Source organism: Pseudopipra pipra, chromosome 3, assembly GCF_036250125.1.
Source record: "Pseudopipra pipra isolate bDixPip1 chromosome 3, bDixPip1.hap1, whole genome shotgun sequence".
Taxonomy (NCBI): Eukaryota; Metazoa; Chordata; class Aves; order Passeriformes; family Pipridae; genus Pseudopipra; species Pseudopipra pipra.
The window spans coordinates 57,367,397-57,382,503 of NC_087551.1; the positions used below are offsets into that span (position 1 = coordinate 57,367,397).

The 15,107-nt window shown below is 39.2% G+C and overlaps 1 protein-coding gene across 6 annotated transcripts in view; it reads right to left on the bottom strand.

The window, feature by feature from the left end:
• Nucleotides 1-15,107, bottom strand: part of ARFGEF3 (ARFGEF family member 3) — a 91,373-nt gene that overhangs the window by 60,553 nt on the left and 15,713 nt on the right. For all 6 annotated transcript variants that reach the window (XM_064649328.1, XM_064649327.1, XM_064649326.1 and 3 more), the window contains exon 4: nt 11,779-11,910. In XM_064649328.1, coding sequence (XP_064505398.1) covers nt 11,779-11,910 — 132 coding nt within the window. The remainder of the gene's footprint in view (nt 1-11,778; nt 11,911-15,107) is intronic.

Genomic DNA, 15,107 nt, shown 5'->3' on the forward strand with positions numbered 1-15,107 from the left:
ACAATTCCTACTCCCTGGAGTCCCAGGGTACCAACTGTAGTATAAAAGCATATGCATGGGTAATTTTCATAATAAGTAGAAACAAAACCAAAAAAATCCTGCTTCTGATGCCACAGTGAAGGTGAATTGGCACAAAATGTACAAGATTTGGATCGCAATGTAATTAAACTGACATTACAATATCTATCCATCCTGCACCATGTGCTCTAGGATGATCCTGCTTGAGCAGGGAGGTTGGACCAGACAACCCACTGTCGTCCCTTCCAACCCAAACCATTCTGTGCTTCTGCATGATCCCATATTTTAAGAGAGATTAAGTGTTCAAGGTCTGGTTGGACAGGGCTTTGAGCAACCTAGTCTAGTGGATGGTGTCCCTGTTCATGGCAGGGTCCTTGGAACTAGATGAGCTTTCAGGTCCCTTCCAATTTAAACTATTCTATGATTCTATGATCTCTCAAAAAGGGAAAAAGAGGGAATGTTTTTAGATCGTAAGGCTGCTAAGCGTTGCTAGCCAAGTTCCCCAAGTGCTTTGCACATACTTGTAGTATAAAGCAATTGTCGCATTGGAGAGCTTATGGAGGAGGCATGTCAAACAAACACTGTGGTGTGCATAAGAAAGCAAGTAGTATCCCCAAGAAAGAGAGAAAACGTATAAAACTTAACAATTTACAAACAAAACAATTTTGCAGCCACCTCTAATCCCTTCGTGGGATTCATAATAGAAGCCTTTCCTGATTTACTTTACTTGTAGGCTTGTAAACTTGGATACAATGTGTCATAGGGTGATTGTCAAATCCTGCCCCTTAGGGAAAAACTCTAACAGAAGACAAGGCAGGACTACTATCTCATTCAGTAGTTTGACATTTAAAGCAGTCATCTAGTATTTCTGCAAAATAGTTTGGATGGGAGACGTCCTCCTATTGTCAGAATAACTGGAAACCTGCCCATTTTGCACTCTTTGGCCTTGAAGGAAAACAAGGGCAGGAGAAACAAATGTATTAATGAAGTCATGTACACTGTGTCATTGTGTATCCCTGTACAAAACAGCAGATTTTAATTATAAAGAGAGAGTGTGTCTCCTATGAACTAGTAAACCCATAAATGCTGCTCAGCATTATGAATGCATCAGGGCTTCAGACATAAGGACTGTATTTGGTACAGGAGCACCTCACAAATCATCAGTAGTGACAAGCTGAATGCTCCGAGAAGACAATGCCCATTTAGTTCACTGGACTAAAACAGAACTTCTGCTGAACACTGTTCATGGTGGTATGAAACCAAGTGAAACTCCTGCTCATGTAGTGGCAGTTGTAGAAGGGAAAGAAATTATTTAAGGCTTAATCGATACTTCAGAGTTTTTTACAACACTTGACAGGAGCTTTTATCTTTAGAATTATAGCAACTAAAGGCAGGGAAAATTAAAGAAAAAGGCTGACTAGCAGCACTAGGATGGCATTTCCCCCTTTACAGCCTATTTAGGTATACTACATTACTTTATGAATTAGAACATACAAACCTTAGTAAAACAAAACTGAAAAAGGACAAATACCAAACTGAAAAATACCAACAAAAAGTTTAAAGAGTTCCCCAATAAAAATGAAGTTATTATAATAAAATAATGCATAATGCATATTATAATAATAAAAATGCATCTGTTATCAAAATTATTCAGAAGTATGTCAACACATGGATGTCAGTAAACACAGAGCTGTCAAGGAAAAAAAGACTGGGTATATCCACTGGGTGGAAAATTCTGACATTTATTCTTGACAACAAGAGAATTTTTGGGGCGGGGAGAGGGAAGACAACTCCCTTGCTCTCAGATACATGGAAGGTTCCACCAAAACTGTATCAGGGAGATGTTCTGTGTAGCACTGTACGTTAGAACAGCGGATTTAAATTTACTGTTTCAAGTCACTAGACTAACTGGCAAGAAGTTAGCCTGAAGACAACCTAAGAAGTGAGGCTGCACAGGCTGTTTGGCTGGCCAGAAGATTTCACCCTATCCCAGACCATATCCCAATCTGATCCAGAAAAGTGATATTAAAAAGCCAGATAAGCTGGTTTTGTGGTTGCAACACCAACCACTATGGCACATGAAGTTTTGGTATCTTTCTCCTCTCTCACAGAAGACACACATGAGGAGCTCCAGGGAAGAGGACTCAAGGAGCTGGATGGCAGTGTCAGAACAGCTTATTAGAACATAAGTTTTCTCCTCAGCTGCCCCAGGACTAGACAGGATTAACTGCTATGTAGTGTCAGTGGCCCTCATCATGGGAAGCTCATAAGCAGAGAAGGTCTAATCTGGGTGCATCTGTGCACAGTTGTGGCACATCTGGATGTGTATAATACACACATAATATATGTGTATAATTACACACAAAAGCTATGGTAAGTGACCATTTAATGTCACTGTTGGCTGGCAGAACTTGGCACTGTCACCACCAGTAACCATTAATGTCTGGCAGCAGGGAAAAGATTAAAAGGCAATATATGGAAGTTAAAGAGTTTCTATATTTGGGGTTGTGAATATACAATGTCTTTCCAATTAACTTTCTTAATGGTTAACTGGTCTCCAGGTTCTTGGTATGTGCCTCAGATTAAAGTCTGTAAGAACTTGTACTTCCATTCTGGACAGGTGTGAAATTACACTTTCCAGAGCTAGGGACTTGCTACTTTTTGTGCTGATGCCAATGGTTCTGATTACGCCACACCAGTTCCAATGTGACAGAAGGAGCACCTTCTCTATCTGAAAACACTTTCATAACCTCATAGTACTGAGACAGTTAAAAGTTTTGCATTGGAATTTCTTCAGGTAAGAAACTAAGCCTACTTTTCTATCCTGCAAATCTTTCAAGAGACGTGACCAGCCCTTTGCTTAGATTTTTAAAGCTACATGTCTGCCCAAACCCACAGAGGTTGTTCAGGGATATAAATTCAAGCACAGAAAAGTACTGAGAAAAAGCTGGATCCTGGAGAGAAGTTTGATTTTTGAGACACTGCATTCACTACTGACTGGCTTAGGCAGTTCCTATCCAGTATTGATTTGGCCACATTCAGGCCATTACCACTGTCATTCTTTTCATAGAATCATAGGATCAACCAGGTTGGAAGGGACCTCTGAGATCATCAAGTCCAACCCTTGATCCACTACCGCCGTGGTTACCAGACCATGACACTAAGTGCCACATCCAGTCTCATCTTAAAAACCTCCAGGGACGGAGAATCCACTGCTTCCTTTTGCATCCCTTTAGAAGAAAGCTCAGCTATTTAACTTAAGACTGGTTTCTGCTACAGTGACCAGGCACCTAAGAACCAAGGGAGTTCTTTAATCACAGAACTAGGTATTTATCATAGTTCTAATTAACTTGGGAAAGGATGAGCTTATCTTGAAGCACACAAGGTAGGTCACTTAATCCATTGGAATTAACTAAGCACATGAATAAAATAACTTTTAAAAATAACCAGAAAAAAAGAGAGAAGCAAACCCCAGAGAATCTGGTTTTGTAGTTGGCCCACATTACATCAACTTAATTTATGAAAAGCCTAAGCACTAAGAACTCTATTTAGCATTCCTCAGCAGGACTGATCTTAGAAAAGGATCTTATTTGCATGACATTGTGCAAGTCTTTACAGAATCCTCTCTTTAACAGAGCTGATGCTAACACATCTCTGAATTATGGACTGGAAAAAAAATCAGTTATTGCTTATAAAAGCTCATATCAGGCACTACTGTTACAAGAACTAATGCATATTCAGGTGAAACTTTGTTCTACAAATCTTCAGCATTTTTATTTTTTTTTTCTCATTAATACAGATTTTAAACCAGTTCAGGATTAAAGCATGCAATTAAAGTTGCATAATGGTTTTTATTTTTTACTTTATTTAAAACATAGTCCATCTCTGCTTAGAACATGACTGGACTGAAATTTATATTGCAAGTAACGCTGAAAAATGTTTGCATTAATGCAGTGCATAAAATATACTGAGGGGATAAAATGGTCACTTATTCCAAAATTCTATATTAACTAAAATACATAGATTTACAGCAAGTATCAGCAATTGGATTGCTGATTCCCATCCTAATAATAACAGTCTTCCTTCTCCATTTCCGCTTAGCAGTTATATTTTTACTGCTGCACCAATGAATTTTTATTTTTAATGGGCAGAGAAATCACTGTCTTTACTCCTATATAAAACTATTATGCCATGCCTCAAAGGGGTGCACAGGGAACAACATAGTTTACATATACCTTTAAATCCAAGTTGTTTCAGTCCATTTTCCTCCTCCATTTGATTTTACAGTTCAGGACAAAGCAGAACAGTTGTAAATTATACTCTACTAAGCATAACCAAACTGAATGTGGAAGGATATATTTCATAAATATTAACCTTAAAACAATGAGACCATATATATCTGCAAGAGTTTATTACAGTGATCAGCTCATTTACTAGTATTCAAGAAAAAGCTGCAGAATATAATCATCCACAAAGGCTGGGATTTTGCAGTTGCATTCTGCCAACATTTTGGATCAGTTTGGAACAACTTTTCAAATACATAATGTAAGTTATTCTTTGTGACGGAAGGCAAAAGACCAGTTCAACAGCAACAAAGTTCCTGACAAGTTTCCGAAAAAGTTAACCATAAGTTTTGCTTGGTTGCTCAAGCACAATCCAACTTAATTCAATATTTGCATCAGATCAGGACTACCTCCCTGAACCTGTAACAATGTGGATGTGCAGAACCTAAAACAGGTCAACTATAATTGTTAAAAAAACTAAGAACAAAAAACTCCCAAAAACCAATACAAAACCCACCAAAACAAACAAACAAAAAACCTTTATACAACTCCTTGTAGATCTTTAATAGCGACCTTTTCAAGTTACTAATTTGACACCATAACTGGGGCCTTATCAATTAGTCACTACAGAAAATAAATTAATAAAAACTAGGATATGACTCAGCACTTTGCATCTTTAAACCATTGTGGTAGCAATCTTGGAAATTGATAATACCCAACCTAAAGACAGTCTGTCCTTACACAAACTAAGTTTAACCACAGAACTCTAATTCAGATTTCAGTTCTGAATATATCTGAAATGAAAACTGAAATCACAAAAAGAGCTGTGTACTATTATTACTGGAGAGTTCCCAAATGCTGTATTAATCGATCAGAGGCAAAGATAAAAGATTGCCTTGACACAGCAGATTTAACAATGGTTGATTAAACCTCATTCATAGATTAAAAAAAACTTCTGGCTGACTCCTCACTGAAAGCCTACAGAAGAAAAATCACTAAAATTTTGCCCATCAGCAAGAAGTACACCTAATCCACTAACAAATGCAATTTGGAGTCACTGGGAATAAATTAACCTTTACTAAATGAAATAGCTGTTCATCATGGACAATAGATAAATAACCAGAACTAGAAGAGTCTTCTCTCTCTCTCAAGCCACTCTGGAAGATTCAAAACAATCCTCAAGTCTATTCAAAACCCACTACAAGTAGAGTAGCTACAACTCAAATATGTGAAGTCTTCTCAGAGGTAATAAGAAACAACACTTGCAAGCTTCACTGACAGAAACATAGTATATATTCATAACATGTCCAGCATATCATAACCCCATTAATTAAAACAGTGAAATAAAGCAAAAATATTTGAAAACCCACCAAATCAGAAAACTGGAGTTTCTTTCACAAAAGGTCATTATTCTCTTTCATGCTTGAAAATTTCAGTCTTGCAAGCAGTAAATTTCTTGGGAAATCTGGGCAAAGAGAACTGACATGCACTGAACTACATGACAAAGTTTTACCTGGGACTGAAGAAAACAAAAGGATGCAGTAGAAAGGGAAATTTTAAATGACCAATCATACCCTTTTTTTTAAGAACAACCTGTTTACTGTTAGCTTCCAGTACATTACAGTGTATCTGGTTTCTCTGGAGAACTTATTTCTGTGTGAGGACTCATCTACTAATTTGCAATTATTTATTAAACTTGTTTTTGTTGTTATTTGAGAATAATGTTCTCACAGATAGAGAGGAATGGCATTATTAAGAAAGTTGTCAGTTTATAAATGAAAGGGACCATAACATTAGTGAGAATAAAGGAAAAAGAAAAAAAGAAGAAAAAAAACCCCAAAACCCTGTTGTTTTGGTTTCCTTCCATACTATCCACTTCCTTCATATTTGATTTCATCTGCTTCGCTGCCACAGTTACGTTCAAAGCTGAATTCCAGTTTTTCCAGGAGCCTTTCCAGAAGGAAATGCATTTTAGGGTCAGGGTTACTGATGAAAAATTACCAAAAAATCAAAGTGAGGAAAAAAAAAAAAAATCACAGAATTGTTGAGGTTGGAAGGGACTACAATCCAGAGACTTAGCTATAGATTAGTTTCCTAGTTCCTTTTTTCACTGCTGATCTGACAATATCTGATAGCGCTTTTGCCAATACTGTATGTGTTCCTGCAAGGAAAGGTCTAATAGCATGAAGCAGAAGTACTTCAGCCATTTTAAAAACATCTGAAACCAGAATTTAAAAGCATTAATCCAGGGGAAAAAAAAAATCAGAATCCCCTGAATCCACAGTCAAACCCAAATGCATGATATTAATTCTCAATCTGGAAATCGTCCCCTTTCCTCTGCAGACTGTCTATTTGCTTGTTTGTCCAGTGCTTCAGGTCAACAAAATGTCCCACTCATCGACATGAGATATAGCCTTGCATTTCACTCAATTATAACATGGCACCATGTCACACAATGAAATTCTTCCCACTTCTGGGCCAGTCATATTGCATGACTGTGTTCATCTAAGGAAAGTGCTAAATTACTGTCCCCCTGATTTTTTTCTATACATCTGTAACTCTATAAATAAAGCAGTGAGTCACTTTGGTATCTCACTGATAAAACACTGAATTTGATTAGTGATCAATATATCTCTTCCTCCATGAATATTGTAATGAAAATATACAAGTATAAATATTTAGATTATTCTGTTTGAAACTGCAGTTAAGCTATTGATGTATTACAAGACGAACATCAGCAAGGTACTGTATGATTGTGTGATTTTCCCTTCCATTGATACAGTCAGTTGAGCATAGTAAAAACACAAACTGGTAATACATATATTAGAAGGCTCTTCAGTCTGACAGCAAAGTATCATGGCAACAGCAAAGGAGAATACTGAAGTGGCCTTGTGTCAGATACACTGTTCCCTTTGGTCACACCTTCTGGATTTCCTGGTTTTGCAGTATCTTATAATATAAATTAAAGCACCTAAATAACCTTAGTTTAGTCCCCAGTCTGGAAATACTAATAAATCTCTGCTATAAAACATATCAGAGGTACAGAGAAAACACATGTGGCATAGAATACACACACCACATAGTCATTGAGGTATTATAAGGAAATATTTGGCTCAGCAGTTAAATAACATGCAAGTCTGAATGCAAAATTTATATACAGCAGGCAGTTTGCTCTGGTGTGTGGCAAATCAAATCCAGTTAGTACACCTGTGTTTGTTATAGGTGCCTATTCATGTCGAAGAGAAACCATAACCTTTCCCTCTTCCCCACTGAAAAGACCACTCCCTTCTTTTGGGCATAAAAGTGCTGTTGACATAAGAATTACACAGTGCTTAGTAATAATAAGAGTGTCCTACAAGAAAAAAATAAACAAAGATGTCACAGTATCATTTCTACTCTGGAAATCCAAGGGGGGAATTTCCCCACATAACCATTCTATACGAAACCTCTACAAGAAAGGTGCAATCCACAACTGGTATTTTAGAAGAAGTAGAGATACCAACAGCAGCCCCTAACCTGGAATTTAGTTTAATATTTGCTTATTCATCACCATGGCTAGGCTTCGCGAACGAAGATTTAGGAAGGCACTATCCATGTTTGTTACAGGCACGCTGGTGGCTTATGAGGCCAATACGAGATAGACATATCCGATTGCAAAAGGCACAGCAGAAAGACTCCTTAGATGGTGTATTCAGCAGGATACGATTCTTTCTGCGTTGTCTTTTCTCCTCAAGAGTGATCATGCATGCATTCTCAAAGGAGACAGCTGCGTTATAGATGGTGTGTCTCCAGGCCTCCCGGTTTGCGGCCAGAGTAGACCAGTTATGAAGATCAATATGGCCAAGGTTGAGATGTTGTTTCAGGGAGTCCTTGTATCTTTTCTTCGGGGCTCCTCTCTTGCGGCAGCCGGAGGCAAGTTCACCGTAAAGCAAGATCTTAGGGAGGCGGTGGTCCTTCATCCTTGAGACGTGCCCTGCCCAGTGCAGCTGTGTTCTCAGCAACATGGCCTCAATGCTTGTGACTGCTGCTTGTTCTAAAACAGATGTATTGGTCACATAATCTGACCAGTAGATGTTTAGGATGTACGGAGGCAGCGTTGATGGAAGCGTTCTAGGAGATGCAGGTGGTGGCGTTAGACGACCCATGATTCAGAACCGTATAAGAGAGTAGACAACACTATGGCTTTGTAAACACTGATCTTGGTGCTTTTCTTCAAGTGTTTGTTATGCCATACTCTTTTATGGAGTTTTCCAAAAGCACTATATGCCTTTGCTAATCTGTTGTCTATCTCCCCATCAATCTTACCATCCGAGGAGATGAGGCTACCTAGGTAAGTGAACTGTTGGACTGATTTAAGCTCTGACTGGCCAATGGTGATATGGGGATGACGGAAGGCTTCCTGAGGTGCAGGTTGGTAGAAGACTTCCGTCTTCTTTAAGTTGACTTCCAGCCCAAAGAGCTCAGCAGCGTCTGCAAAGCAGGATGTTAAACGCTGCCAAAAAGTAAAATTCCACTTTAAATCAAAGTTCATAAAAACAGTAAGAGGTACCTCACCTAACACAGTGGAGAGAGATATTGCAAGAGGGGAAGGCTTTGAGTTCTTGACAACTGCATTTGGGTAGTAAAAATCTTCCCTGGCTGCCCAGGATGCACTCCAGCACAGTCCCCAGCCCTGGCCCTTAAGTCTGAACATTGTTGGCATGCTGGTTTTGTGATCCTCCAATCTGGGAATCTGCTGAGCATGCCATGACACTCATCCTTAAAAATAAAGAGAATTTGGTACCTAGCCATAAATTAGTCAGTGCCCTTCCACTTTTACAACAGTGGCCTAAACTGTTTGCTTTTCTCAGTGCCAGAAGAGGTCCAGCTAGCACTCCTCTCCATTTGTTTACAACAACCCTTACAATTACTCTATTCCATTGCTGTCTACTGCTGGCCCTTTATACATTTATCAGGTTCCAAAAGTGTGTCAAGCGAGGCAACTAATCGCACTTACACCTCCTGTGTTCTCCCTTCCACTGCCAATTCCAACTTGCAGCAATCTGAATGTAAAAACTTTTACAGAATGCTCTCCTCAGGCAATCAAATCCTTTCACACCTCCATTAAAATAAATATTCAAAATATTTGTTTTGGATAGTGTGTGAAGCGTGACTTTCTGGTGTACTCTTACTGGGAATAACAGGAGATATTCTGGAGAGGATTAAAAAAAACCCCAAACACACACATTTAAGTGATTTAGGAGCTTACCAGCAAATTGCAGTGAAGTACTACTGCACATCTACTTTGACATTGATTTTGCATGAATAATGTCTTCTGTGTAACTTTTGATGGTTGCACTCTTAATACCTGTGAGATTGGTACAACTGTGCAGCAAGTCGCAAAGAACTAGGCCAGTATCACAGCTGATCCAGTTTCACACAAACTTGCTCACACTCAGGAGTGTCTAATATCTATCTGCACTAGATAAAGGTATATTTAATCTCCTCCAGATGGAATAACACAGTCTGATGTACAATCATATGCTGCCTTGAGGACACATTTTAGCAGATCCAGGGATATAAACACATTGCTGAGACCAGCTGCTAGAAAACTCCCTGAAGGCTTTAGCCATTCATCAGGCCTGCATTAGTTACAACATTTTCAAGTGTTGCAATGGCATCTGTAACCTTCAGGTTACAATGTAAAGAGATGTCCGCTGATTTGACTTTCAGGCAAGGCTCAAATCCACTGTCTTTGAGTTTTAATTGTCCTGATTATAATACGTTTTGGTCCTCTGCTTTCTTCAAATATTTAAGTCAACAGAATTTTGCTTTGTTCTTAGGATGTAAAGTTGTAGCCTGATTTTACCATGCATGCATTTCACTGTGCTTTTAGCCAGAAAACATTTGTACATCAAGATTTCGCTCAGTGACATTATGTTCCCTTTTCTCTTTTGTGCCCAAACAGAAACTGAAAAAAAAAAAAAAAGGAAAAAAGAAGTGTACATAAATACAATGTTTTGGCTTGGGTTTTCTGTGGTTAAAAGTTTTGAAGGTTTCTCAGTTCTTTTTTTTTGGCTTCTCACATATCAAGACAACTTGAGAAGATAGGTTCACATAACTGTAGCAAAATACAGTGCTCACATTCTTAGTGTAGGGGCAATTTCTGACAGATGTATGCCAGGACTTTCAAATAAACAGTATGCATGCAGATAATGAATCTGCAACACTCAAGAATGTAAAAAAAGCAACTTGCAAAAAATTAATGCATAGCAAGAGACCTGTTGGTTCAGTATTGCTAATTCTTAACTCTTCCCCTTTCCCACTTCAGAGACAAAAGAGGCAGGAAAGAGGCATGCTGGGTTAGGAATGTAGATCTGAGTGTCATAGTTAAAACTGTGCACAGAAACCTGCTCCATAAAACAGGTAACAGTCCACTCAAATACTTCCTTTTTTCTGCTGCTAGGCTCACCCTTCTGCATGTTATGACACTGTGGGCATATTCCACCCAAGCAGTAACCTCTAGTGCTAAAGAGTACAACTAGTACAGAACAGTTTCAGAGTGGATAACATATGTTCATTTGAACAAAAATGTCACATGCAAGAAACAAAATAGCTAGTCTATGTACTTAGAATTAAAGAACGGTGAAGGAGTAGATCCAAATATATCACTCAGTTTTAGGTATTATGAACATGCAAAAAGGACCAGCAGGTTCGTTCCAAAATGGTTTTCAACTGATGATCAGCTATAGCAAACAAACTTTGCAGTACAAAGTTTACACTCAAACATCTGAGAACTGTCCATCATCATCTTGCTTCACACAAATACTACAGTAATTGGAAGTCACTTTTTTATTACAGTACTGGCAAGTCATACAACCAACCCAATGACAGAGCAGGGAAATTTGACATCACCTCCAATCCAAAACAATACCTCCTGGCAGCTGAGCTTCCTAACATGCATACAGGAGAATGCTAAAGCATTTCTAGAAATGGAAGTTTTCCCTGAGTTTACAAAACAATTATTTCCCTTATGCACTGGTCCAGTGACATTTTGGTGCTTAAACAAATTGTGCTTCATCATTAGCATTTTACAAAGAGAAAATATAGCTAACTAATTACAAAGCACCTATGCACACACAACACAAAATTACAAGCCTGCACAGCCCACCTCATGACCACTAAAGCTCAATAACAAACTAACAAATCTGCAAGTCATTTATCTGTGCACTCCCATGGAACAGATTGACTGTCCTGTTTCAGTTTGCTAAAACTGGAACCATCAGTGTACTGACTCTTAATATAAACTATCTCCTATTTAATCAGGGAAACACAAATGAAGTAGAAATGAAACCAACCAACATCTGCCACCAGGAAGAAGGGAATCAAATACTGTCCTAAAATGAAGATTTCCACGGCAACAGCTAATTTATTTGCTAACCCCAGCATTGATTCATATGGCCTCTGTTGCAATCACTGATGTGTGTGAAACACTAACCTTCATCACTTCAACTTGCAGGTCTTCATTGAGTGAAGGAGTCACTTTGACGGCATTCAGCATCTGATTAAGCAACTGTTTCTCATCTGAGTCTGTTTCCACGGATACAAACCTCTCATCAGAGAGCAGCTTCTGCAGAGAGAAAATGGCAATGTACAGGTTGAGACAAAATTGCCTCTGCCCAATTCTTCTGTAAACTACTGCAACTAACTTATTAGTGCTTGGTACTACAGAGGTTAGGTTTTTTACATAAAAATTTTAAATGGTGCCAATAATATAAAATGCAAAAATACAGCAAAACTGGGAGACATGTGCCATGAAGCAGGGGGGGAGTCAACATCTTTTGAGGCAGCTGCCATTCCAGTATCGTCTTTCCCCATCCTATTTCACCAGTGTCCAGAAGAAAGTGGACATCAGTAACTGATAAATCACTGCAAGTAATGCCCTCAGCAAAACATCTCAACATTTTGGAAGTGGGGAGAGAGTGGAACCTTTGCAGCTCCCCAAACCTAAAAACAACAAAAAGCCCCACTCAGGCTAGTATTCTGACATCAAACTAGTGCTATCAGATCCCCTGCCCAGCAGGTGACAGAGTCACCTATTGTCCCAATCATTCCAATAGGGTACAAGGTAAAGCACAGTGAAGGTGGCACTTCGGATCACGAACAAGATGTGTTTTGCATCATTCAGAAGTTGATTAATAATGGATACAATCAAGTCCTCAGAAGGAAGGATACTGTGAGCAAGTGACTAACACAAACATACACAGGAGTGTGTTCAGTACAGACTGAATGAACTTCTGACTGAATATTTTAGACTGATCAGATTTGCTTTGCCTTGAAAAAGCCAGTATCTGAGCAACTATCAGCATGGTCAGTGGCACTACTTCCTTGGAGTTCTACTAGAAATGCTTCTTCTATTTAATCTATAACCATCTTCATGGGTGCCTCAACAGTGGCAGGCATCCTGCAGTAGACATACCCACTCAAATTTTTTCCCAGTTCTCATGTTCTTAGAAACTCCCATGACAGAGCAAAACTACCTTGTCTTAGATCCCAGGAACACAACCTTGCTGTGTCCCAGTGCAGACTTTGTGCAGCCCACTTTACCCTGTACATTTTGCATGACTTTTGTACTGATGCTCCTTCTCAGCTTCAACTCTGTAGCACATTTCACTGGTTCATTCCTTCTTACTTTCTATGCTTGTACTGGTTTTGGCTGGAATAGTTACTTTTCTTCATAGGATCTCACAGAGTGCTCTTCTGGATATGTGACCAAAACAGCATTGATAACACACTCATGTTTTGCTATTAATGAGCAGAGCTTAGACAGTATCAAGGCCTTCTGTTTCTCAGACTGGCTGCCCAGGAAGTAGGCTGGGGGTGCAGAAGAGTTTGGCAGGGGATACAGCTGGGACAGCTGACCCCAACGTGACCAAAGGGATATCCCATACCATATGACACCGTGCTCAGCAACAACAGCTGGAGAAAAAAGGAGGAAGTGGAGAAGACAGGGACATTCAGAGTTATGGTATTTGTCTTATGAAGTAACTATGAGGCTTAGTGGAGCCCTGCTTTCCTGGAGATGGCTGAACACCTGCTGGTTCATGGGAAGAAGTTAATTAATTCCATATAGGCTTTTGGTTGTGCATGTCGCTTTGCTTTTCCTATTAAACTTCATCTTAGCTCACAAGTTCTCTCACTTTTTGCCTTTTGATTCTCTCTCCTATTCCCCTGCAAGGGAGAGAGTGAGTGGCTGGATCTGGAACTGTCAGCCACAGATAACCCACAACAATGTTTTAAAGAATTTCCCACATATCAGTACATCAAGTGTTTTAGCACTGTACTGCCTCATGAGATTTAACTCAAACTGCAGTGAAAATAATGGGGTTTTTTATATAAAGGAGAACGTTTAGTTCAGCATGGGAGATACAGAGCTATTGGAGAGAGTCCAGGGAAGGGCTGCCAAGATGACAAAGGAACTGGAGCGTCTCTCTTATGAGGAACGGCTGAGAGTTGGAACTCTTTAGCCTGGAGAAGGCTGAAAGAGGATGTAATTGCCATATATAAATGTCTGAAGGAGGGTTGCAAAGAGAACAGAATAGGATATTCTCAGTGGTGTCCAGTGACAGGACAAGAAGCTATGGGCACAAACTGGAACACAGAAGGTTCCCTCCATACATCAGGAAACAATTTACTAAAAGGGTGATCAAGTACAGGCTGCTCAGCGGGGTTGTGGAGTCTCCATCCCTGGAGACATTCAAAAGCCATGTGGACACAAACCTGGGCAACAGCTCTAGGTGACCCTATCTGAGCAGCAGAATTGAACCAGATGACTTCCAGAGGTCCCTGCTAACTTCCACTATCCTGTGACCTACCTGGATAAATTTAAATTGTACTTAATCTCATTTTTGTCTTTTATCCTATTTTTAACGTATCTCCCTATCATCAGTTGTGTGGTTTGCTTTTCTGCCCTTCATAAAACTTTATGTATCATAAATGCAGATGAAGGACTGTATTGTTGCCTGGATTACCTTTATAGGCTTCTAGATAGGAGGTAACATTCTTATTTAACTGTTACCATACTGAAAATTCCCAACTTTGCAATTCCAGTTCTTACAGAACTCAAGTGTTACGTGTAGCAATTTAGAAGACTAAAAAGATGAAATTTATCCTCACTGAGCATTCCCAAGGAAGTTACGCTACAACATACAGTGGGTCACTCATAATTCTTCCACTATTCTTTGCTGATCATGAGTTTGCAAAGCTCTTCTAGCAGGCATACCCACACCAGTACAACAACAGACATATTTTTATTTAAGTCCCACTTTTCACTTTAAAAGCAACCTCCATTCCCTACTTGTCATATAGTTGAAACGCAGGGCACAGGATGTCAGAGTGGGACCAGAGTACTACGCTGCAAGAAGGTGATATATGTCTTCTGGAAAAGCCAATAATTACCAAAACCCTTAAAAAACCACCATTTTCCTTAGCCAGAGCCTTCTAGAACCACTACAGTCATTTTGTGCCCCAATATGGGGCACGGTCTAACCAAATATCTGACACCTTATATGCTGGATTAAATGAATTTGAGTGATCCACTTATATCCTTATACTCACTTCCAATCAAAGAAAGCAGCAAGTCTTGACTCAGCTTAGTTTCTTAAGACGCTTAACAGTGGCAGAGACTAGCACAGGGACACGCAAGGAAGAGTACATCTACATTTCAAAGTTAAAATTCAGGAACTCCTACCTATATGCAAACATTTTTAGCTTCAGCCCTTACTTGCATCCTTAACTTCTGAACACCATTACAGAAACACAAACATT